Consider the following 25205-nt stretch of genomic DNA (forward strand, 5'->3'; position numbering starts at 1 on the left):
ATTTAATGTACCTCAAAAAGACCTCTGTAATACTATGTAGTAAAGATCAGTCCAGGCACCCAGTGTCTTCTCTCTGTGTTGCAGTCCATGTGTGAGAGCCAGGATATGCCGATGCAGACCCAGACCCAGCCCCAACCCAGAGAGCCAGGCAGTCCCAGAGGTCGAGGACCCTACCTGGGGGTGCCAAATAGACAGGGGACCATGAGACGACAGAAGTCCATAGGAACATCTGGTAACTGCATATCAACATGTTTCTGTCAAGGCTAAATATTGAACCTGCATACCATACTGTATGGTACACACATACAGAACCAATGTGTGGACACACTCACACACACACACACACACACAGATGCACACATCTGTGGGTAAATCCCTGCAATTGACAGAGAATTTTTTTTCCGGAAATGACCTTTTTGCACACACACCCTTGAAGGTTTCAATTGTATAATTGCCATCGATATATTGTAACTCATCATGTATTTTTCTTTTTCAGGAATAACAGAAGAGGAGACCCCTCAGTTTCTGACCCCTCCTATGTTGAAATTCACCAGGAGCCTCTCCATGCCGGACACATCAGAGGACATCCCACCCCCGCCCGCCATCTCCCCTCCATCTCCCCCTTACAACCATGTCCCCAACTCCCAGGGCAGAGGCTACGGCACCATCAGACACTCTGCTCCTAAAGGCACCGCCCCAGAGCGAGGGGACCTCACCGCGGGCGGCAGCGATGGGTGGAGGGAGCAGGGGGATATGTACTACAGAGAGCCCCAGTCGGAACAGTACCAGTCTGAGGACCACCACCACCAACAGGTAAGCCACAGCCCAGGCCAAGGCCTCACAGCCCAGCAGAGCTTCCTGAACCGCAGGGCCCAGATCCCTGAGAACCCCTACTCAGACCTGGGGAAGATGGGCAACCTGGGGTTGTTTGCCCCCAACAAGCCCCAGAGGAGGAAGGGCATGCTGGTGAAGCAGGACAAGATCGAGGACAGCCCTGAGAAGATCTGCACCATCAAAATCCCAACCATCATCATCAAGGAGCCGTCTACATCCAGCAGTGGTAAGAGCAGCCAGGGCAGCAGCATGGAGATAGAAACTGGCGCCCACGACCACCCGGGACAGCTCCGGCCCGACGACGGACACAACCCCAGCAGCCCCTTTGCCACGGCCATGGCGGGCGCCGTGCGAGAGCGCGAGAGGAGGATGGTGGAGTCTCACCAGAACTCCCCATCCTACAGGTTCACCGACCAGGGTGACGAAGACTCGCCTCCCGCCCCAACCCCTCGCCTCCGCCACTCCAAGTCCATCGACGAGGGGATGTTCAGTAGTGATGAACGCCTGCGCCGCATCATGGCCCCGCCTGCCTCTCTCCTCAACATCCACAGAGGAGGAGGCAATGTGACGAACTTCAATACCTCAGAGCCCAACATGGTGAGGGAGCCACTCCACACCCGAACAGGTCACCACAGCCCGGTCAGTCTGCCAAACAAGACCTACACCTCCAGCAGCGGACACTACGTCCACCCAGTAACTGGGAAGCCTCTGGACCCTAACTCCCCTCTTGCACTGGCTCTAGCTGCACGGGACCGGGCCATGAGAGAGCAGTCCCAGCCTCTCCCACTGAAGACTGAGCTACCCAAACCTGACCTGAACAAGCCTCTGTTCATCGACACTAAGCTAAGGACTGGCATGGATGCGAGTTTCTCCGCGACGGCCACCATGGGCCGACCAGGCAGAGCAGGGCTTCGCAGGCAGATGACCGAGGCCAAGTACGAGACAGAGTCCAAATACGACCACCCGCTGGCTAAGGACCAGGACAAGAGTCTATCCCGGCCTGAGAGAGAAGAGGAGAAGAAGAACATGTTGATAGACATCGTGGACACGTCTCAGCAGAAGTCTGCTGGTCTGCTGATGGTTCACACCAATGACGGAGCCCGGTCTGAGGAGAACAGTCTGTCTGAGGGGGACAGGGACGGGGCAGTGAGTTCAGACAGCACCCCCAGCGAGCTCCGGGATCCCAACCAACCTAACACCTCCAAAATGTCCTCCCCTAACCCCCATAACTCCCACTCTATGGGCCCTGGACCCAGAGGTAGTAAGACCATGATCACCGTCACCTCAGTAGATGAGCCGGTCAAACTCCCCTTCGGCATCCCCCCTCCGCCCTGCGTTCCCTCTGTTGACATCGACGATGACTTCTTCGCTGACCCACTGCCGCCGCCGCTGGAGTTCGCCAACAGCTTCGACATCCCAGAGGACCAGAAGGGGGCGATCGCTGAACTGCTCAAACAGCATCGGAACGCTGGCAGAGCCCCATCGTCTCTAGCTCCCTTCTACCCCCATCATGGTAACACCCCAAGCCACCCTGACCAGACGATGATCAAACGGCCTGCAGTGCTCACTAACTGTATGCCCCCCAGCTTCCCCCCCAACGCCCTGGAGAGCTACGAGCCTATCAGTGACTCTGGGATCGATGTGGAGCCAGACAGCCGCAGTAGTGGAGACCCTCAGATGGAGACTACGAGCACTGTATCCACTGTGTCCAGTATCTCTACGCTGTCGTCAGACGGTGGCGAGGCGCTGGACAACACATGCACAGTCTATGCAGACGGACAGGCCTTTCTGGTGGACCGGACCTCAAAGCCAAAAAACAGGCAACCTGCCGCCAACAAGAGTAATGCACTTTACAAGGACACCGCCTTGATGGATAGAGAAGAGAACCTAAGAACTTTCGGGACGCCCTCCTCTGTCCCGCCACCTCCCCCCGGGGCCAGCGTCCACTCAGAGCCCCCCAGAACACCAACGCAAAGGACCTCAAAGCTGTGGGGAGACCCGCCAGGCTCTAACCCCTATGACATGCAGAACAAGGACAAGACACCAAAGCCAGGGGACGGGATAGACTCTTCTTCCTCAGGATGTAGGACCGTTTTTGGATCAAGGTAATCTTTGTTTTTGCTGTGTGTGTGTGTGTGTGTGCATGCCGTGCACGTGTGTGTGTCAAAGCATGCTTGTGTGTGCGTCCGCGTTTTTGTGCGTGCATGTGTGTGTGTGTGTGTGTGTTCTACCGGAGAGCAGAAAGAGTTGCCTAGCAACCTAATAATGAGAGCAGCAGCCTTGAGGAGTAGATGAGCAACAACGTCATGTCAGTCTGATTATCATAGAGACTAAACCGCCACAGCGCTCTCCTCGGAAGGAAGGGGTGAGCCATGTGTCACTGTGTGTGTCACAAGCAGCACGGTTCAAAATAGCACAGAGGCTACGTCCCAAATGGCACCATATTCCCTATTTAGTGCGCTACTTTTGATCAGGGCCTGTAGGGGGAATAGGGAATAGTGTTCAATTTGAGACTCACCCAGAGTCTCTTTAAACCGGGGTGGATGGTGTGTGTAACCTGTCTCTTTATCATCTATCATTTCAACAAACCCAGAGTATGTGAAATATGAGCAGCCGGGGCTCTCTCGTCAGTTAACCCTCCTCTTCATTCCTCTACCAGTCACGTCAGATTACTAAAGTAGGCATTGTAGACTAGAAGTGTGTATACATTGAGGCTCCAACAGATGTAGGCTATGCAGTGTTGTATGTGTGGGATGTATGATTGTAGCCTGTAATTGTGTGGTCGGTTTTTGCCAGTATGGAAACATATTTCTGTGTGTGTATTTGTGTCACCCGCTTTGTGTAGGCTATGCAGGTTTCTCTTTGTACGTTTTGTTTATTTGGTGTGTGAATAGTTGCTGTTTGTCCATTTGTGTAAATTGCATATGTCTGTTTTGCACAGTAGGCTACCTAAGCCTGCGTGGCATTTCTTAAAGACACGGCGCGTTCCTCAACACAGCAGTCCCCTGTGATAGCAGCACTTATTATGGAAAGCTGTCGTTATTTACAGAGGAAACCAGGAGAAGCTAACCCTAAAATGCATGGCTATACCAGCAAGGTTCTGCTGGTGGTGGCTACAAGCTGAATATGCTGCAGAGCACATCCCTGTCGTGTGATCTGAATGAGACAATAGGTTAACCTGATTCGACCTGATTCATAGTGTGAATAGATGAATAGCGTTGAGGTCTCCTGACCCTTTCAAAATAATGGCTGTCACTTTATCTGGGAAGAAAAACACAGTTCGTTCATTTTGTATTTAGAATAAATTCCCCACTTTCCTACTTACAAAGGAGTGAATATCTCTTTTGTTTTTATTCTTAACTTCTTTTACTTCCCTCTCCTCTGACACACACACACACACACACACACACACACACATACACACACACACATACACACACACACACACACACACACACACACACACACAAACACACACTGTAGCCTACTCCCAGTCTGCAGTTTTGCAGGAGTTGGTGTAGTATAGGGAAAGACTGTTTTATTCTCCAGTAGGTCTGTTAGGTCAAGTAGACTACTTCTTCCCTTCCCCTCGCAGGAGGAGAGACATCAAAGTTTCCGTCTCTTACTGGCCCCGTCAGAGCAGTCAGGGAGGGAGGGGGCAGGATTAGGGGATGAATGTATATACTGCAGGGGTTATGTACTGCGTTTGTTGGCATCCAGGTGTAGTTGTGGAATATTTCAGTTTGTTTGTCAGGCTGACTTTGCGTCTCTGACTAATGTTTAAGTTCAATATTTTCTGATAAACAACACCCCTCTCTCTCGTCCTCTAATCTGGTGCGTTCTGTACTTTCTGTAGGGCTCCAGACTGTGGGTCCCTTGCCTCAGGTACACAGCGGAATACCACAGTCACTTTTGCTGCCCAGCTCGGCCCGAGTGTGCCGGCCCCATCTCCAAAACGAGAGACAGAGAGTCTCCCCCACCACCGAGCCCCCAGCCCCATCCTCTCTCCTCCAGACTCAGGCCTCGGCTGTGCCTCCTCCCTCCCCGCAACCTCCCCCACCCTCTCGGATGTGTTCGGCCTGCCCACCCCCCCTCTCAGCCTGGGCACGGGGAGCAGCCGCTCACCGTCCCCTCTCACCCTCATGCAGGCCGCCTCCAACAAGCCTTTTGCCACCAAGCCGGTTCTGATGTGGAGCAAGCACGATGTGGCCGACTGGTTGGAGAGCCTAAACCTGGCAGAGCACAGAGAGACCTTCATGGACAACGACATCGAGGGCTCCCATCTGCCCAGCCTGCAGAAGGACGACCTCATAGATCTCGGGGTGACCAGAGTCGGACATCGGATGAACATAGAGAGAGCTTTGAAACTGCTGATGGACAGATGAGAAGAGAGGATCGAGGTCTCTCAGTCTCCAACACAACAACTTCACATCACCGTTTTATTTTACGTTGACTTATTTAAACTATACCTACTGTATAATTCTTATGATGATGCTTGTTTTGTTGAAACTTAGAAATATCCTCATGTATCCTGAAGAAAGTGCAACTTGAAACAGCACTGCAGTTTCCTGAATAAGCACAAGAGCCCCCCCCCCCAGAGTGGGATAGAGCGGTCCCAGGTGAGACAGAGCCGCGCTGTCAGTAGAAAGTAAGGAAGCAGACACACAGGGACCTGGCTGCGATGTGGAATACACTACACTGTCAAACAGAACAGCAGCCTAATCACTACGGGACTTAAGGACTTTTGGAGTCAACCTCATTTGAATGCAAAACCAGAACCAGCTTTGCAGGGGTTTCATTTTCTATTGTATCTCTGTTAGAAAGTATGTGACTACTGATCTCTTCAGGAAAAAAGGGTGGGAATCTGCACTGCACAGGGCCGGCGCTAGAACAAATCAGTTGGACGGGCACTTTTTTTTTTACGGGACCTCCTATGTGTGTACGTGCTTGGCCTCAAGGTACCCCCCCCTTCAAGCTAATTGAGCAGCCAATCTGACTGCAACGTTCTAACAGTGTAATTAATACATTTAATATACGCTATCGCCAAAATAATCATTTGGTTGTGTCTATGAAGGTCTTACGTAACATTAGATTACAACAAATATATTTCAAAAAACACAAGAGCATTTTCTTTAGTTTATGTTACGGTAGGATGCGGTATGTAAAAGCTGAAAAACACAACAAAAAAACACCCAAATTCAAGTGTTCAATAAATTGTATTCGTGGAGTGCCTTTGTTACAACTATGAAACAGAAAGCATAGGTGTGGGAACTCGGTAACAGCTTCTTTTTATAGCAACAAAATAAAAATACCCCAACCACCAAGACGATGAAAACATCAGTAGCCTAAACATATAAGCGCCGAGTGTGCTTGATAAAATAGTGAAGATCATCACCAAGCAATAATGGCGTTATAATGAACATACAGTAAGTGTCGATGACAGCCGTAAGAAATTGTCAATTATCAGTTGGAGAATGTCCATCTCATATAAAAAACGAAAGCGCTCGAGGCCTGCTCTTTCAGTGGTGACATTTTGTGCTGATATTTGGCCTGTAGCATTGACACCGGCTTGTTCTTTTCCTAGCGGTGCCATCCCTTCCTCTCTCCTGTCTCACCGTTTCATTTGTCGGTCCATTCTGTCTTGTTCTGCCTTTACGCCTTGGAGGTGTAGATTCAACTCGAGGCTCAGAACCAGAACAATAATCATCAGAGATTTCATCACGATTCATTTCTTCCCCACCATCTGAATCATTTTTCATTCAGATTTTGTAGCAACGCTTGCCATTTTAAATTACGCACGCTCTCACTGTCTACTCCAAGTAGGCCAGAATAGACGGAAAAGACTGCTTGGTTTCGGGGAACTGATATAGGGTACATACTATTTTGAAGTTATAAATAGAATAGATCAATACAATAGAATGTCCGCACTGTTCTTCATTCGCAATTGGTGATTATATAATGATGTATTGTTCGCTGCCCCTTGCTTATCAACTCACCCATTCCCCACATCATACTTTACTTCATTTATTTAATCTGTTGTTGTAAGTGTGAAATTAGTTTCAGTATAGTTTAGGTTCAGATTCGAGACAGTTATCGGGTTGGTTATCAACTGGGCATGGCACTATCAGGAGAAGAAGGGGAGCAGGCCCTACTGTCGGCAGGACAGTAGGCAATTGGGGAAAACCATTATAAAACTGGTTCTGTTTGATTCTAACAACAACAACAGTGTGTTTTATAGACTTATTTAGGCAAGGTCAAGGACGAAAGGGGGCATAACTTTATAAATGGCAGAGTAGTGCATGTTTTAAATGAATGAGCAGTCCAGATGACTGCTTTAGCGGTTCTAGTGTGTGTTTTATAGTAAAGACATTTAGCTGTAAAAATGTATTACCTTTTAATGTGGCATGAACACAACCAGTCATGATGTTTTCATCTGATTGTCCAGCAAATCACTTCAAGAAATAGGTTACCTTCGTGCATTCGTCCAAAATAGCATCCGAGCGAGCGAAACAGCGCCCCTCTGTCTTACTATATGTAGCCCATGTATCTGATGCTGTCTGGCCAAAAAGAGTATGACATGCCATGCTCTTTAATTCCGGACACCGTCACATACATGGGCTGCACATACTGAGACAGAGGGGCGCTGTTTCGCTCGCTCGGATGCTTTATCTGAGATTGATGCCGTCTTTATGTCGGCGCGCGTCTCGGTCAAATAAATGATACGCCACAGTGGACGCGTTATAATACCCATAAAAACACGGAAATGCTTCCAATGGTTTTTACGACTTTAATTTTTCGCGTCGTGAATTTGACAGAAGACACGAATTCATTGTGTTTGGTGTAGGCTTACTTTGTCGTGACGTTTTGATAGCTGTGTAATTCTCTCACGGACAAGGTGAGTTTTATCAATATATTCACCTCGATTTAATATAATCAATGTGCAAAGCTAGTTATTGATAAACATTTACTTGTCCGGAGAGATTTGCGCGGCTATCAAAACGTCACTCCAAGGTAAGCCAACACAAAACACAGACCTTATACGAAGTAGTTCTGACATCACAGACACAAAAATGAATGGTGAAAAAAATGTATTTCAACCATTTCCTGGTTTTATGACTCGTACTGTGTTACTCAATAGGGCAATTGCCCATAACGCCGGCCATGGCCCTGCAGTGTGTGGAATTCATTTTTCTTTCTCTCCCTTTTTACCGGGATGTAGTTTGATTTGAGGGACAGTACAGTGTTTTCTCAGACGAAGGTATTGCACATTTCTACCCTGAAAGGGAGATCACATCAGATGGATTTCAAAATAGGTACAGTAGCAAGTTGTTGCCCTTAGATTTCACTTGCCATGTTTTCAACATACTTTCAAGTTTTAATATTTGTTTGTAGTTATGTTTACTTGAGGATGGAAAGTGGAACACAATACATATTGAAAATGTAAATTCAGTTTATAAATCATTATACTGTCTTCCACAGGAAGCTGAAATGTGTGCCAACAGCTCTCCCTACTGTTGTCTTCTGAACATGACATGGCAGAGAGAGCAGAGCTTGGCAGTCAGGGCTTTCCAATCGTTATCACCAACCATCCATCCTTTCTTTCGCAGTCTTCTATGTCCTCTGAGAGGAATAATACACACACTATCACATTAGGTTATTACTATACCCTGAACTGATGTTTAGGGCTTTGGGATTGAAGACTCAGGAATGGGGATGGGGTCAATTTCATTTCAATTCAGGAAGTAAACTGAAATTCCAATTCTACATTTTTCTCATAGAGAAGCATTGAATGAAATGTCCGTTTACTTCCTGAATTTAAAAGGAATTTACCCCAACACTGCAGAATAGGCATGTTTCTGAAGACGAATATCAGTCAAGTTTATGCAACGACGAGAAAAAGTAGGCGAACAAACACTAAAGCTGGAATTTCCTTTTCCCCTTCCCCTAGAACAGGAACAGTTCAACTTGTTTGGCAATCGAAGAGAGGCAGATACCTCGAAGAATCAAGTTGCTAGAAATGTTGTACGATTATTGAAGTATTAGATATGTATTTATTCTACGATGGTGTTTTTGGTGTGTTTTGTTGACGAGGAAGAAAGTTGTAGATATCAACAGAGCTCAACATGATGATAGCTTCTTTTATAGAATTAGGTAATGCTTTTAGGGGATTTTTTACTCCCAGCGACTGCTGTTCCGGAACACATGGAGCTGCAGGACATTTGCTAAACCATGTGCCATTGGACTTCTTTGACAGGTCTCTTTTATACGACACGTCTGAAACCGGGCCAAATCCAAAAACGGTATCACCAGAATACGAATGTCCTGAAGTGCAGCCTCATTTCCCTCCATGTCCTCAAGGCGAAGTAGTCCTCCTACCATCACCAGTCCAAAAAAAGGCAGGGATTCACTCATCGTAATGTCGATGAGTTGAAATGTGGTTTACTTTCTCCACTGTGTTTTTTTTCTCTGAAACGGTCTGAAGTGGTATTTTCCACTCAATTTGCTTTGGGTTTATATCCCTGACCTTAACAGTGTAAACTTCTTGATATTTGAAATTCCCCCCAAAAACAAAATGAGGGCGCTAGCTAAAATACCATCAGTATTTCATGAAACATTCTTTTGGATTGACATCATCAGAGCACAACAAATTCAGTGTATGGGTGGGATGTGTGTGTGATCTTATGGTGTGACAGGGGGGGACAACATACCTTGATATGACTAATGACTGTCTGATGACTTTGTAAAAAAGAAAAGGTGTGATGGTCCGCAATCAACAGGATGTTGCCTAAAGCATACTTCATTTGTATTTATCTACGACCGTCTGATGACTGTAGTATGACCTCATAACAGAACAGTTCTAGTGTGACAGACTGCAGAGTAGTGCTTTGTCACCTGTCAGTTGTCACCGTTGACACGCGGGCACACTTTGAGATGAGATCTTATGTTAAGAACCACAGGAACAAGAAAAGAGCACAGTATTTTTGGATTACGTAGAGATATTTAATATTAGGATATATTCCTGTCCGTGTTGTTCGCCATATCAACCCTGAGCTGTGGTTAGGTTTTCCAAAAAGAAGAGAAATATGGTTAAGAAGCAATATAATATCAAATCTGTTTCAAGTTGTCATTTTTCTTATTCTTTTCCAGGGGAATAATTATACATGTAACAGGATTTCAAGTCTCTCTATTTTTTAAAATTGACATAAATAATTGTGTTACAATCCATATTCCTATAGAGCATATTTGAAACGTTTAGCAATTGATAGTCATGTATTTACAAAGCCTCTGTAATTATTAAAAGCTGATATCAACTGATTTGCATAGTTTTTGCATCATGTGTGTATAAATGAAGATTCTCAGGCTGTGCATTTCTACACCATTTGCTATAGAAAGTGTTATATGACCACTATATGACCAAGAGAAAAACACACCACTGAATGTGACTGTTGATGTACAGTAGAGTTGATGGCTGCACGTTGCACTGAGGTCATGTACAGGCCTAAAGGCTTAGTGGTGAAGCTGACTAGACCTATATACTTACTAAGGCATCTGAAGCTCAGAGGGTCAAGGAAATACAATTCATCAGGAGATGGGGCTATGCTTCTGTACCTTGGCAAACATTTTAAAAGCTACTTTTCCTTGTTACTTTGCCCCGTAGGGCCACCGTAGTATGCTGCCAATGGAACGTAGCATAGAAATCCAGACTGAATTCTGCTCTATTTCTAGGTTTATTTCACTCCACTGGGAAACAATAGTGAAATGGAGTACGATGCAGTCTGGCTACATTGGACATGTTAAGATGCCGTAAACTGACAGGTATCAGCTCCAAACTTGATGTCCTCTTGTTTTATTCTTCATAGATACAGAATCACTCTGCTTTTTGTCATCGTCATTTTCATGCTATCTATGTTGCTGTAATTTTATGCTACAAATAATTCATTTACTTTAGAGAAAAATTTATATTATTGAGATCAAAGGAATATAAGTATTTGTAACTGCACTTTCCCCTAAGTTCACAAACCAACATTTTATGGAGGTTAATAAATATAATATTGCGCAATATTTGATCACATTGATGTTGTATTGCTTTTTTTGTCTTGAAAACACATATCCAATGGTGCTTCATGTTTGATTGAAACCTGACAACTGTTGCAATGAGTTCTAACGATGTGTTCAATTATTCTGGTTCCAGATGTGTTTTGTGCTGTCTTGCCAACGCCTATGGTAAATCATGTGGTCGCTTGTATCTCTCAATAGTCCTGTTTATACCTGGTTCTAACTTGTCTCCTTTGTCCTGATTTTGTCCACATTCTGATTGTGCCTACATTTTTTGACCGGTGTAGACAACCAGAAGACACGTTGTGATCTGATTGTGATCGGATCAACCTGCCCACCTCCGGAGGTAGTCAGACACGCATTGTGTCTGGATATCTTACGAGTGTAGACAGAGAAACCATTTAAATCATCACTATTCCTCCCTCTAAAATCACTTACAGGTGGCACCATTAACTGATTACATCAATATGTGTCTAACAATAAATAAATAAATATTATTTTTAGAAATAGCTGTGAAATAATTTGCATAAAGGAAGGGACCAGGAAATATGGTCACAATGCAGACACAGTGGACGGATAACAGACACATTTTAATACAACGTGTAGACACATTTCTGGAAATGTGGGCACAATCACAATGTAGACAAGATCAGGACAAAGGACCCATATTAGCAACAGGTATAAACAGGGCTAATGTTTGGCTTGAAAATGATTATCGGAGTTGGCAAGACAGCCGAAACAGATCTGAGATCAGGCCAGTGTTCAATCATTTAGATATATGGATGTGATGCAATCCACAGGAGGTTTGGAGATACGTCATCATCTCTACTACCCTTGCAGCTTGATCAAAGGTACGAAATACAGTGCTCCACTCACCCAACCTAATCCTGTGCCAAAGTTATACCTTCTCATATACTAGGCTGTTGCTATTGTAGCGTCTCTCCAATGATGCCTTTTAAATTATCTCAGGATTACACTTTTGTCCAATATTGAGCTAGTATTTGGCAGCAGGTGTGTGTGTGTGATCTAATATTATTTTGTAATATACATATACATTTTAGTGTGACAGTTGTTGATATATAATAATTTTAATTGAAGGATAATTACTCCTTGTGTGAGCACCTGGATAATCGTCCATTTGGAGCCAACAGAATCATTATATTCTGAACTGCACCTACTAGAATTAGGTGCCCTTTATATAGATGGAGAATCCTGCCCTCTAGTGGTTATCATGATTCTGAGAAATGGCCCCTGAATGTCCTTTAATCCATCATTACATTTTTGCACAAATTAGGAGAGAAGAACTCAGTCCTAACGGAAGATGTCGCCATGATATAGGCTACACTCAAGAATGGGAGATTGTTTTTCCTCACAAGGCATTTACTTTGAAGGTACATTCAAATTCAATTGTAATTACACTTGTAATAACCTGTGCATGTAGCTTTTTTGGGGTGAACCTCTTGGGCCACTGGATGGTTCCAATCAGGGACCTGAGTGTCCTTGGTCAGTGGTTCTGCTGGCATGAGGTACACACACACACACACAAAACACACACCCACCCTGCAGGCCAGTCATCCCTCAGTGGTCATCAGGTCTCTAAGGACTTCTGTACGTCCAGCTGGGGTTCATTAAACTGGACGCCCATTGTGATACTGTGAGAAAGTGCCTTTATATACCCGATGGGTGTACATACACACACGTACACATATACACACACGTATGCATGCACAAATGCAAACACAACTATGCATACACACACATACAGTACCGGTCAAAAGTTTGGACATACCTACTCTTTACAGGATTTTTCTACATTGTAGAAAAGTAGTGAAGACATCAAAACTATGAAATAACACATATGGAATCATATAGTAACCAGAAATTGTTAAACAAATCAAAATATATTTTATATTTGAGATTCTTTAAAGTAGCCACCCTTTGCCTTGATGACAGCTTTGCACACTCTTGGCATTCTCTGAACCAGCTGCATGAGGTAGTCACCTGGAATGCATTTCAATTAACAGGTGTGCCTTCTTAAAAGTTAATTTGTGGAGTTCTTTCCTTTTTATTGCGTTTGAGCCAATCAGTTGTGTTGTAACAAGGTAGGGTTGGTATACAGAAGATGGCCCTATTTGGTAAAAGACCAAGTCCATATTATGGCAAGAACAGCTCAAATAAGCAAAGAGAAACGACAGTCTGTCATTACTTTGAGACATGAAGGTCAGTCAATGCGGGAACATTTGAAGAACTTTGAAATTGTCTTCAAGTGCAGTCGCAAAAACCACCAAGCACTATGAAGAAACTGGCTCTCATGAGGACCGCCACAGGAAAGGAAGACCCAGAGTTACCTCTGCTGCAAAGGATAAGTTCATTAGAGTTACCAGCTTCAGAAATTGCAGCCCAAATAAATGCTTCACCAAGTTCAAGTAACAAGAAATATCTCAACATCAACTGTTTAGAGGAGACTGCATGAATCAGGCCTTCATTGTTGAATTGCTGCTAAGAAACCACTACTAAAGGACACCAATAGGAAGAAGAGACATGCTTGGACCGAAAAATAAGAGCAATGGACAATTGACCGGTGGAAATCTGTCCTTTGGTCTGATGAGTCCAAATATGAGATTTTTGGGTCCAACCGCCTTGTCTTAGTGAGACGCAGAGTAGGTGAATGGATTATCTCAGCATGTGTGGTTCCCACCGTGAAGCATTGAGGAGGAGGTGTGATGGTGTGGGGGTGCTTTGCTGGTGACACTGTCTGGGATTTATTTAGAATTCAAGGCACACTTAACCAGCATGGCTACCACAGCATTCTGCAGCGATACGCCATCCCATCTGATTTGCGTTTAGTGGGACTATCATTTGTTTTTCAACAGGACAATGACCAAACACACCTCCAGGCTGTGTAAGGGCTATTTGACCAAGAAGGAGAGTGATGGAGTGCTGCATCAGATGACCTGGCCTCCACAATCACCTGACCTCAACCCAAATGAGATGGTTTGGAATGAGTTGGACCGCAAAGGGAAGGAAAAGCAGCCAACAAGTGCACAGCATATGTGGGAACTCCTTCAGGACTGTTAGAAAGGCATTCTAGGTGAAGCTGGTTGAAAGATGCCAAGAGTGTGCAAAGCTGTCATCAAGGCAAAGGGTGGCTACTTTGAACAATCTAAAAAATATTTTATTTGTTTAACACTTTTCTGGTTACTACATGATTCCATATTTGTTATCTCATAGTTTTGATGTCTTCAGTAGTATTCTACAATGTTGAAAATAGTAAAAATAAAGAAAAACCCTTGAATGAGTAGGTGTGTCCAAACGTTTGACTGGTACTGTACATGCGGACAGACATATACACACACACACACATGCACACATGAACACACACACGCACACCCTGCAGAGGAGTGGAAAGGAAACATATTACCAAGACTAATCTGTAATGTGTGTACACAAGAGGAGGGGAAACCAATTAGTGTGCATTTATGTAGAAATTATAATACCGGTTGAAACTGCATTAAACAGCTGTAGGGCTAATTTGTGATTCAAATGAACCAGTCTCAACCATAGAGATCTCGTTTTTCACCTATAGGATATTCATGGTCTCAATGTTCTCAACAAAATGAAAGCACTGCCTTTTAATTCGATTAACCCGGTTTTTACTGTGTATGTTGAAACCCCAAAAGTATTTTACTTAAGGATCCCTAGACTGTTTAAAAATAGCAGAAAGCCTACAGTTTGTTTTGGTGAGAGAGCTGTAGTCTATCATGGGCTTCGTCCCAAATAGCACTCTATTCCCTACATAGTGCACTACTTTTGACCAGCACTGGTCAAAAGTATTGCACTATATAGTGAATAGGGTGCCATTTGGGAAAAAGACCCTGATGTGCGTGAGGAGGTGGTCGCAGAGTCACGCTAGCATTGGTCATTCTCAGTGACCTTTGACCCGAGGCTGGCCCGGCAGTCTCTGGAGGCTGGCTGAACTCTGCCAGATCACTCTGTGTGTTCCTACATCCACATCCAGCTGTTTCAAAGGTCTCACTTCATCACTAACCCATCCTCCTTCAGAGTCCTTTGGGACAATGACAGGAACATAGAAGCCTCTCAGAGTTAGCTCACTCACTGCAGTGCTGGTTTTTATAAGGCTGTAGGTTGTAAACACGGAGTTTACAATTCCATTTGTCAAAACATTTATATCATCAGTAAAAGTAATGTGACTGAAGCAATATCCTAATGCAGGGTTCCCCAATTGTTGGACATAAAATACTGTAAAAAATGCCAGCAAATCAGCTCTAAGTGATTTCATTTTTGGAAATTGGTTCCAAGGTATTCCCTCACATAATAGAGAGATATACTGTATGTGGTCGTATACAAATGTAAGCAATGTTTGAAATGATTATGCTTTCGTCAAATATTATATATGTTCGGTCGGTCAATTTGCTGTCTACAAATCATTTGTAATTATGATCCAGCTCAAGAACAAAATCGGCCTGCGGCTGAGTCTTGTTGATGATCCCTGCCCTAATGTTTCCACTTCCTGTGTTTCTCATATCAGCCTTAAAACTCTCCCACCCCAACCCATTTTTACATTTCCATTTTTGTCATTTAGCAGATGCTCTTATCCAGAGCGACCTGCCTTTGTGCAGTTCTCTTAAGATAGCTAGGTAAGAAAACAATCGCAGCGAGAACATTTTCCCTCAAAAAAGTACAATAGTTATCAATACACATTGACACACCCCTTTACACATTCACAACCACCAACAATAACATGTTTAAATATAACTTGGAGACAACGGAACAATCAACATTCAGTCTGTAAAATTGATTTTGGTTTTATTCAGTGAACTAAAATAAAAACGTTGAAATATATGGGTCAGCATATTCACATTAATCTCGAAACCAAACAGCTGATAACCGAAAATACTCTACTGGTAAACATGATCCCACGCCACAAGTTCAGACAACAGATGTTATTTAGTATCCGTTAAAAAAAAAGAAGGGGAAAAAAAAGAGATATTAGTCATTTATATATAGCATCCCATGCTTCTATTTCCAGGCAGTGAAGCAAAGACTGGTGGAAAATAAACCGACTGGATAGAGGTTTAGGAAACGATATTTATTACAACGTTATGAGGTGAATTGAGGAGTTATTTGGACAGATTAAGGAGAATAATGTGTTGGGTGGTAAAGGTGGTATACTTTATTTTGAAAATCGGTCCAAAGTATACTGCGTGAAAATAGCCACGTGTGGTTCTACTCTTGTTCCTCAACTAAAAGATGAAAGAGTATTATGATTAAAGGGAATAACTTCACACACAGGTAACTGACTGCCTGCTGGTCCCAGCGTGTCTAATTTCAAATGTTCTTTAAACACGAACACAGTGTATCTATTATGAATTAGGTTTTAAAATCTTAGCCCCAAATTATAATAAACCTATAGTCTTAGCCATAAATCATGTATCTAACTTTCAAAGGCTGCGTTTGTTTACACTGCCAGCCCAATTCAGATTTTTTTGCCTAATTATTGCCTTCGTTTCCGAGAGCCTTCCTAGCATTAAGATCATCGTTAGAACCTTCTTACGATGTATCTTTAGTAGCAGTGGTCTTTCCCAGAGCTCTTAATAAAAAACCTTTGCACATCTACAAGTGATTTTAACCCTATCAGTATCGACACATGGTCAAATGACCCACTTAGCGAACGTTCTCTCCACTTGCTTGTTTGGGAAACACTTAACAAGTTGGCTCGTAAATAACGATACACTTTATTCATAGAAGTTATCCACTAAAGATATAATCAAGATTTGCTTATGCTATCTCTCCGACTGTTACTACCGATAACTTCAGAACGAAGTCGACTACAAATTCAAAGTTCCCAAAGTATTTGCAATTGTTACAAACAAGTGAAGGGCAGAATTATGTTTCAAATGAAAACCGAGGTGATTACATCAAATATAGGCCCACATAGGCAGTTGAGTTCTATTTTGGGACTAGGCTACTTAAGTGTTTTTGCCTGTATGTATTTCATGAAGTGTGACAACATGTGCGCAATGATGTGCCCAATCTGTGATTTAGTGCACTATTATTGGGTAAGCATAATAAACAACCTCAAAAGACATAGGTGGTAATATCTCTCTAGGAGCTGATCCGTCGTCAGCATTTTGGAATAATTTTAATGTTACTGTAAGATTTGAATGGAGAAAGCTGCTTTTCTTTCGATCCTATCAGTATCGACATATGTCTAATGATGCACTTTGCGAATGTTCTCCTCGTGCTTGTTTGGGAAACACTCTTAAAAAGTTGCTTCGTAAATAAGGATGCATCTGGTACGATCATTTTACTGCTACAGTTACATCGCAACTGGGAAACAAGGCCTGGATTTGATTGGCCAAAAGACCAATTAGTGGAAAAAGATCAGATTCACGTTGAACCCGAACAGGGAGATTATGTCGGATCTCAAATCTGTATGAGTTAACATTGCTCAACCACATACAAACAATGCATTCTACCTCTAAGTTGTTTTACTGATTATATCTGACCTTACAGTTGACCTTCGTGGCTGTAGAATGTGTGCCATTAAACATGAACTATTTTAACTTTCCTAAGGCCTCTGCGATCTGTTTATCGCCACAGCAGACCTGGGGCCTGTTGCACAAAAGTAGAATTAAGACATCCGGGATAAATGACTCAGCTGAGCTCAATGAAGCCAAAACATGTGCGTCCAGGCTTAATTGGTTGCACAAAGACCAAGCCAGGATGAGCAGACACGGATTCATTAAGCCAGGTGAAACCAATCCTGGATAGGTGCGCGCTCACGGCTCACTCAAATAGACCCCGCCACAGATCACAGATTAACTGATTTACCATGGCAACTAGAGCCGCGTACTTTTCCCCGTCGGAAGCACAAATCCTCATGGAGGCATACGAGGAGGTAAAAGATATAATTAAGAAGAAAGGCAACACCGCCACAGTGATAAAGCAAAGAGAAAAAGCGTGGCAAAGTATTGCAGACCGCCTGAATGCGTAAGTAGTGCACAATTACACACTCACCGCTCCGCTGAAACATCACAATTACAATTCAAATATTTAATTCACATCTCCAAAAATGCAGTTGTACTGTAATTATGAAACGGTTAAATTTTTAATTGAAATGCACTGCAGATATGAGTGAAATTGTGTAAAGTAACTCCATCACACTGTATAAAGCTATGATAAATTTTTTGATATTTTTACTGAAAACAAGACAAAAATACCAAGTAATTTTTTGCAGTGTGACTCCATTAAATGTGTGTGTGTGTGTGTGTGTGTGTGTGTAGATTAAACATGAACGGGCCAAAACGGACATGGCAGCAGGTCAAAATCAAATACAAGAACATTCTGCAGAATGGTATGGTCCCTGACTAATATTTAACAAAGCACAAGCATATATTGTACCCAGAAGGTGCCTGCTCACACATTGTCTGTACTGTTTTAGCAGTGAAAAAGAATACCCACAGACAAGGCACGGGTGGTGGGTCACCAAAGGCTGACCTTACCCCAGCAGAGGACATGGCCTTGGAGCTAAATAAAGGCAGGCCCGTCTTAGAGGGGATCCCTGGGGGGAAAGAGACGAGCATAGGTTCCTCCCAAGATGCCACCCGCTTCATTCAAGGTATGTCCTTCCATCTCTACATGGGATACAACCACATTCATATTGAATCAATTTGGACTGTCTGACTTTGGTTTACCTATTGCCTTGCAGTGTCTGGCAGCACTGTGTTCCTGTTAGAGCCACCAGCACAAGCACCAGACGATGCTGATCCAGTGAGTACTCCATCAAAGGCATACTGTAGGCCTGGCATGTCTTGTCTACTAGCTTCAATATGAATCCGATTAAATGTGATAGGGTGAAGGCCCCAGTGCAGCAGCAACAGCACATGATGGAGACGATGATGAGGAGGAGACCATCTCTCTGGATTCCAGAAGGCATGAGGTATCATGTTAAGACTGTGAAAGTACTATTTACTCTACAATGGTGAGGAGTCCTCATCAAAATCAAAAAATCTAATTTCTTTTACAGGACCCAGATGCTATACAGTGGGAAAACCAGCCTGGCAACATAGTGCGTATTAATAAAAGGACACCACATCCTGCCAAATTCCAGCTGCGCTAATTGTATTGTGTTCACAGAGCTCACAAGCTATCAGAAAGTTGTATGGCAACCACCTCCGGTGCCAAATAGAACTGGCAGACATAGACATTCAGTACAAGAAGAAAAAGATGGAAAATCTTGCACTGGAGTCCGAAATAAAAAAGAGGACAATTAGGAAACTGGACCTTGAAATAAAAAAACTTGAGAGGGAGGTGAGATATGCCTTCAATGTACACTGTATGCTAACTGTAACACAAATGTATTAATCATTATTTTTCTTTCCTCCCCCAGCTCCAAGAAGATGACACAGCTCAAAATAAAAATTAGGTATATTCTCGTAAAGTCAAGTGAGGCATGACATATGAGCTCTTATTGTGAGCACACAGGACGGTGGCATCTTTCTAAGGTTTTTTTTATTTTCCCAGCAATCAGTACAACCAAGTCATCGTTATAAGGCATCGCCCTCTTTTGCCCACCCCCCCAGCACCAGGTGTGGCCACTAGCCTATATGAAGGCCCAAAATTGTGTGTTCCTTTCTGCTCTGACAATGGCATGCCCATTCGTGCGAGATGTGGTGGATGAAGAAGCACTTGTGCTGAGGAGAGCCTTCAGGCGAGAAAGGGTCTTCAGGGACCGGTTGGACCCACTGGCCTTCCCTGATGACCATCTATATGAAAGATACAGATTTTCTGCAGATGGCATCAGGTATCTATGCAGACTACTGGGTCCCAGGATTAAGCACCGCACTGCACGGAGCCATGCACTGAGTGTGGAGCAAATGGTTTGTGTGGCCTTGCGCTTTTTTGCTAGTGGAGCCTTCCTGTACTCAGTGGGGGATGCAGAACAGCTGAACAAGGCCACAATTTGCCGCACAATAAGGAGTGTGTGTCTGGCTATCAAAGCATTAGCAGATGTCTTCATCTCCTTCCCTGGCCACAGAAGACTCTGTGACATCAAAGAGGAGTTCTATAGGATTGCAGGTAAGAGGATCTACAAATTACAGGACAACTGTTAACACATAGTAGGATACTCATTACTTTGTGTGACAGGTTTCCCCAATGTCATTGGTGCAGTGGACTGCACACACATAAGGATAAAAGCCCCCTCAGGTGCCCATGAGGCCGATTTTGTGAATAGGAAATCCTTTCACAGCATTAATGTTCAGGTGAACATAACTTTTTGATATTGTCCATTGACGAACACTCTGCATTGCCAGTGATGTGCATTGATTGGTGTAATATTCCTCATCTTATGATTTCAGATGGTCTGCAATGCTGACTGTGTGATCAGCAATGTTGTGGCAAAATGGCCTGGCTCAGTCCATGACTCCAGAATCTTTCGGGCCTCTGAAATCTATCAGTGCCTATCACAAGGTAAGCCACACAACCCCTATTTATAACCATCATGGCTGTGTCAAGAATATCACTGTGTTTATGAGGTAGTAATGATGAGATTTTGTGTTGACAGGTGAATTCTCTGGTGTGTTGCTGGGAGACAGGGGGTATGGCTGCCAGCCTTTTCTCCTGACACCTTTCACAGACCCCCAGGAAGCACAGCAGGCCTACAACCATGCCCATGCCAGGACCAGGGCCAGAGTTGAAATGACCTTTGGCCTCCTGAAGGCACGCTTTCACTGCCTTCACAAATTAAGGGTCAGCCCTGTTAGGGCATGTGATATTACTGTGGCTTGTGCTGTCCTCCACAATGTGGCCTGCCTGAGGAAGGAGAGGGCCCCCAGAGTGCCACCAGCCATGGACTGGGACAATCCGGCAATCTTCCCTGATGACGACAGTGGTCGGCTGCTGAGGGACCAATATGTGTTGAATTATTTTAGTTAGTATGTGTGCTTTCAATTTTGGTTAAATATGTCCTGCGGTGGCAGAGGAATTTGGTTTTTTTTGGGTTCGTTTTTTGACGAATTTGGCCTCTTATGATGTTTGTGCGGTATACTGTGTGTAATACAAGGCTGCAGGGAGGCTACTGCATCCATTCATTTGTCTGTTCAGTTGATGTGTATGGATTTGTCCTGCATTTATTTTAGTGTGCAGACATGCAGGGTGTGTTATATACAGACCTTTGAATGTGTATGTATCATTTTGTATAATATGCTTGGATTCTGTGCTTTCCATCTTGTAGAGTCACTGTGACTTCAGTTTCGAAAGGAGCTGATGGTTTACCTGCTTTGTTTTGTCCTTATTCAATAAAGGAACATAATGTTACACATTGTGTTTTTATATTCATATGGAATGTGTATTTGTTTATATGACAGAGTACTAGGGCCACACTGAAGAAAAAGGATAAAGTCATAAATTTATGAGGCTGGTTCTTTCTGCAGAAAAGCTACATATTGTTTTTACAGTTTTGATACTTATGACAATGTGATACTTAATATTCTGGCACATCAGCATGTCTTTGTTTATGAAACCATACTGAAGTACAATTTCACGAAATGCCCCACATCTGTCATTTTAACAACTGTCCTCCTTTAAAACAACTGGTTACAATATTATGACTTGTGTTTTTTTCCCCTCTGTGGCCCTAATATTCTATCATTTTATATATAGCCTTATAGTCTATGGGAAACTGTAAATTATCTAATGATAGCAACATCATCTAAAAATCATTTTTTATCCAAAATCATTGAAATTAATGATCACAAACGTTTAAATAATAACAGTGGGTCTAGTTATATGTGATAACAATGTATAGTGAGCAGTGAAATAACTATTGGTTTCCATTTGTGGTGACTGCTGACTGACATTAGGGATGAGATTAAATAGATCCTGGAATTTAGCCTGGTCTGGAGCAGGCTAGCTCCACAGAATAAATCTCCATGGTAATTTATACCATAACATATCCTCCTGCCCCCTATCCATCTTTAGTGCAACCGGATTACGGATCAATTGAGCCAGGATCACCAAGATATCCTGGCTTAATCCCTTATCCTAGTTTTGTGCAACAGGCCCCAGGGTTCAAATACCATTCGAAATGATTTCAAATACTTGAGCTGTGCTTGATTGAGCATGCCTGGCACAATAGAACCAATTGGATAGTCAAAAATGTGTAACCCCTCCCACTCTGGCATTCCTGGCAGGCTAAAGCAAATGCTAAAAGTATTTGAAAGATTAAAAATAGTATTCAACCCAGAGACGTAATTGCATTTTATGGTGTTTTTTTGCTGGCAGCCAGACAACCCCAGTGGATTTTTTCAGTTCAGTTATATCAATGCCATACCATGGACCATGAAATACTGTTAGACTGACGTTTGTGGGCTTCAGTGGATGGGCAGTTCATAATTTTTATAAGGGGTTAAGGTAGCAGACAGTAACTCTACACAGTCTCTTGAACCAGGGTCAATCTCAAACTTTGTTGCACAGTGGTGCATTGTGGACAGAGAGTGGCAAGGCAGCCACATAGACTACTATATCTGTATTTATGTCAATCAAAGACAGAAACACCTTCTAGTCAGGAAACATACCGGTTCAAAAAAAGGAAACCTATGGAACTCAACTCACAAGAAGCTAGATGGTTAGATGTTGATTTGATTTTGATTTGATTTGATTCAGATAAACCAACTAAAATAACATGTTTTTCTCAACCAAATGTGGGAATTGAATGCTCTAAATGTGTTATGGTTCCTCCTGGCACCAGAGAGCGGCAGAGACCGCCCTAGAGACTTTTTATGGTACTCAAGTGTGTCTTATCATTTCATTATTGTTTCCCCTTTAATGAGAGGTGTGCTTTCTGTTTCCCTTTGTTAGCTCTTGAATTTAGCTCCCTGTATGTTTCCCCCACGTGAGTTTTCGAGTGTTGGTGTTTGTTGTTTCGAGTTTTTTGTTTCCCTGTGTTGTTATGTTCTCCATTTTAACCTCCGCCAAGGGGCCAGACCAGTGGCTGACTTCGCCATTGAATTCTGCACCCTCGCCGCCGAGAGTGGTTGAAATACGGAGGCACTGGTTACCGCTTTCCACCAGGGACTGTCTAACTCCATCATGGATGAACTTGCCGCTCGGGAACTGGGAAAGGATCTCGAGTCCATGATAACGCTGTCAATCAGGATTGGCAACCGCATCCGAGAATGGGTGAGACGGCGCCCTTTTGACACCACTCCAGCATTCCGGTTTCCTGAGCACCCCAAGCCCACCGAGTCCAGCATGGATAATCCCATGCAGCTGGGTTGCACACGTCTGAGCCCACAGGAGCGTGACAGGCGCATGTGCGAAAGCTGCTGCGTCTACTGCGGAGGTCTCGGCCATCTCCGTGCTACATGCCCAGAGCTGACGGGAAACGCCAGAGCTCACCAGGACTGGGAGAGACCCTGACGAGCTGTGCAGTTACCTCCTGGCAACCCAGTCACCGTCTGTCACTACCCGCAACCCTCCACTGGGACAACCATCAGCACCAGAATCAAGCCTTTGTGGACTCCGGGGCCGCAGATAATTTCATGAATCAAGACTTCACCAGAGATTTACAGGGTGAACCACTGTGAGACTCTTTTTTAAAAGTTGTGGATCAGCTTTAATATTGCAGATAGATTGTTGCTTCCATCAATGTAATTGTCTGCATCTTTTCTAATGCCCCATATATTTTTGGGGTAAATATACATGAATACAGTTGAAGTCGGAAGTTTACATGCACTTAGGTTGGAGTCATTGAAACTCGGTTTTCAACCACTCCAGAAATTTCTTGTTAACAAACTATAGTTTTGGCAAGTCGGTTAGGACATCTACTTTGTGCATGACACAAGTCATTTTCCCAACAATTGTTTACAGACAGATTATTTCACTTAAAATTCACTGTATCCCAATTCTAGTGGTCAGAAGTTTAGATACACTAAGTTGACTGTGCCTTTAAACAGCTTGGAAAATTCCAGAAAATTATGTCATGGCTTTAGAAGCTTCTGATAGGCTAACTGACATAATTTGAGTCAATTGGAGGTGTACCTGTGGATGTATTTCAAGGTCTGCCTTCAAACTCACTGCCTCTTTGCTTGACATCATGGGAAAATCAAAAGAAAGCGGACAAGACTTCAGAAAAAAAATTGTAGACCTCCACAAGTCTGGTTCATCCTTGGGAGCAATTTCCAAACGCCTGAAGGTACCACGCTCATCTGTACAAACAATAGTATGCAAGTATTAACACCATGGGACCACGCAGCCATCATACCACTCAGGAAGGAGACACCTCCTGTCTCCTAGAGATGAACGTACTTTGGTGCAAAAAGTGCAAATCAATCCCAGAACAACAGCAAAGGACCTTGTGAAGATGCTGGAGGAAACGGGTACAAAAGTATCTATATCCACAGTAAAACGAGTCCTATATCGACATAACCTGAAAGGCCGCTCAACAAGGAAGAAGACACTGCTCCAAAACCTCCATAAAAAAGCCAGACTACGATTTGCAACTGCACATGGGGACAAAGATTGTACTTTTTGGAGAAATGTCCTCTAGTCTGATGAAACAAGAATAGAACTGTTTGGCAGTAATGACCATTGTTATGCTTGGAGGGAAAAGGGGGAGGCTTGCAAGCCGAACAACACCATCCCAACCGTGAAGCAAGGGGATGGCAGCATCATGTTGTGGGGGTGCTTTGCTGCAGGAAGGACTGGTGCACTTCACAAAATAGATGGCATCATGAGTCGGGAAAAGTATGTGGATATATTGAAGCAGCATCTCAAGACATCAGTCAGGAAGTTAAAGCTTGGTCGCAAATGGTCTTCCAAATGGACAATGACCCCAATCATACTTCCAAAGTTGTGGCAAACTGGCTTAAGAACAACAAAGTCAAGGTATTGGAGTGGCCTTCACAAAGCCCTGACCTCAATCCCAAAGAACATTTGTGGGCAGAACTGAAAAAGCATCTGTAAGCAAGGAGGCCTACAAACCTGACTCAGTTACCCCAGGTCTGTCGGGAGGAATGGGACAAAATTCACCCAACTTATTGTGGGAAGCTTGTGGAGGCTACCCGAGTGTCATCAGGCTACCCCCCCCCCCCCCCCAAGAGGCCGAAGCAGAGGTGCCATCAGCCTAGGCGTTCATGCGACGATGTCGCCGAACTTGGTCAGAGCGCGATCCTTCTTACTCCGCTCTTCTGCTCGTCATCAGCATCAGGCAACCCGGCACCGAACACCTCTTCGGCTCCTCCAACTGGGTCAACAAGTGTAGCTGACCACCCGTGATCTTCCCTTAAAGG

The 25205-nt window shown here is 43.8% G+C and overlaps 2 protein-coding genes across 7 annotated transcripts in view; both read left to right on the plus strand.

Annotated features, from left to right (window-relative positions):
* The window catches only part of shank2b (SH3 and multiple ankyrin repeat domains 2b), a 167922-nt gene extending 157016 nt beyond the window's left edge, over positions 1–10906 (plus strand). The window contains exons 22-24 of the mRNA XM_071344081.1: positions 85–232; positions 497–2939; positions 4691–10906. Of these exons, the coding sequence (XP_071200182.1) occupies positions 85–232; positions 497–2939; positions 4691–5219 (3120 nt within the window). The 3' untranslated portion in view covers positions 5220–10906. The remainder of the gene's footprint in view (positions 1–84; positions 233–496; positions 2940–4690) is intronic.
* A 6615-nt stretch (positions 10907–17521) lies between these two features.
* Positions 17522–21231, plus strand: LOC139540333 (putative nuclease HARBI1). Of its 6 annotated transcripts, XM_071344082.1 has the most exons (11): positions 17522–17904; positions 18198–18268; positions 18356–18532; positions 18623–18684; positions 18767–18853; positions 18941–19224; positions 19304–19339; positions 19438–19992; positions 20062–20177; positions 20274–20385; positions 20480–21231. In XM_071344082.1, the coding sequence occupies exons 8-11, from the start codon at positions 19521–19523 to the stop codon at positions 20848–20850; spliced, it is 1071 nt and encodes a 356-aa protein (XP_071200183.1). In that variant the 5' UTR covers positions 17522–17904; positions 18198–18268; positions 18356–18532; positions 18623–18684; positions 18767–18853; positions 18941–19224; positions 19304–19339; positions 19438–19520; the 3' UTR covers positions 20851–21231. The 6 variants fall into 6 exon arrangements, 5 of the variants coding, with proteins under 5 accessions (XP_071200183.1, XP_071200184.1, XP_071200185.1 ...); XR_011668165.1 differs by lacking the exon at positions 20062–20177; XM_071344083.1 differs by having other exon boundaries at positions 18623–18853.
* The last annotated feature ends 3974 nt before the right edge of the window (positions 21232–25205 follow it).

Source organism: Salvelinus alpinus, chromosome 15 (genome assembly GCF_045679555.1).
Source record: "Salvelinus alpinus chromosome 15, SLU_Salpinus.1, whole genome shotgun sequence".
Lineage (NCBI taxonomy): Eukaryota > Metazoa > Chordata > Actinopteri > Salmoniformes > Salmonidae > Salvelinus > Salvelinus alpinus.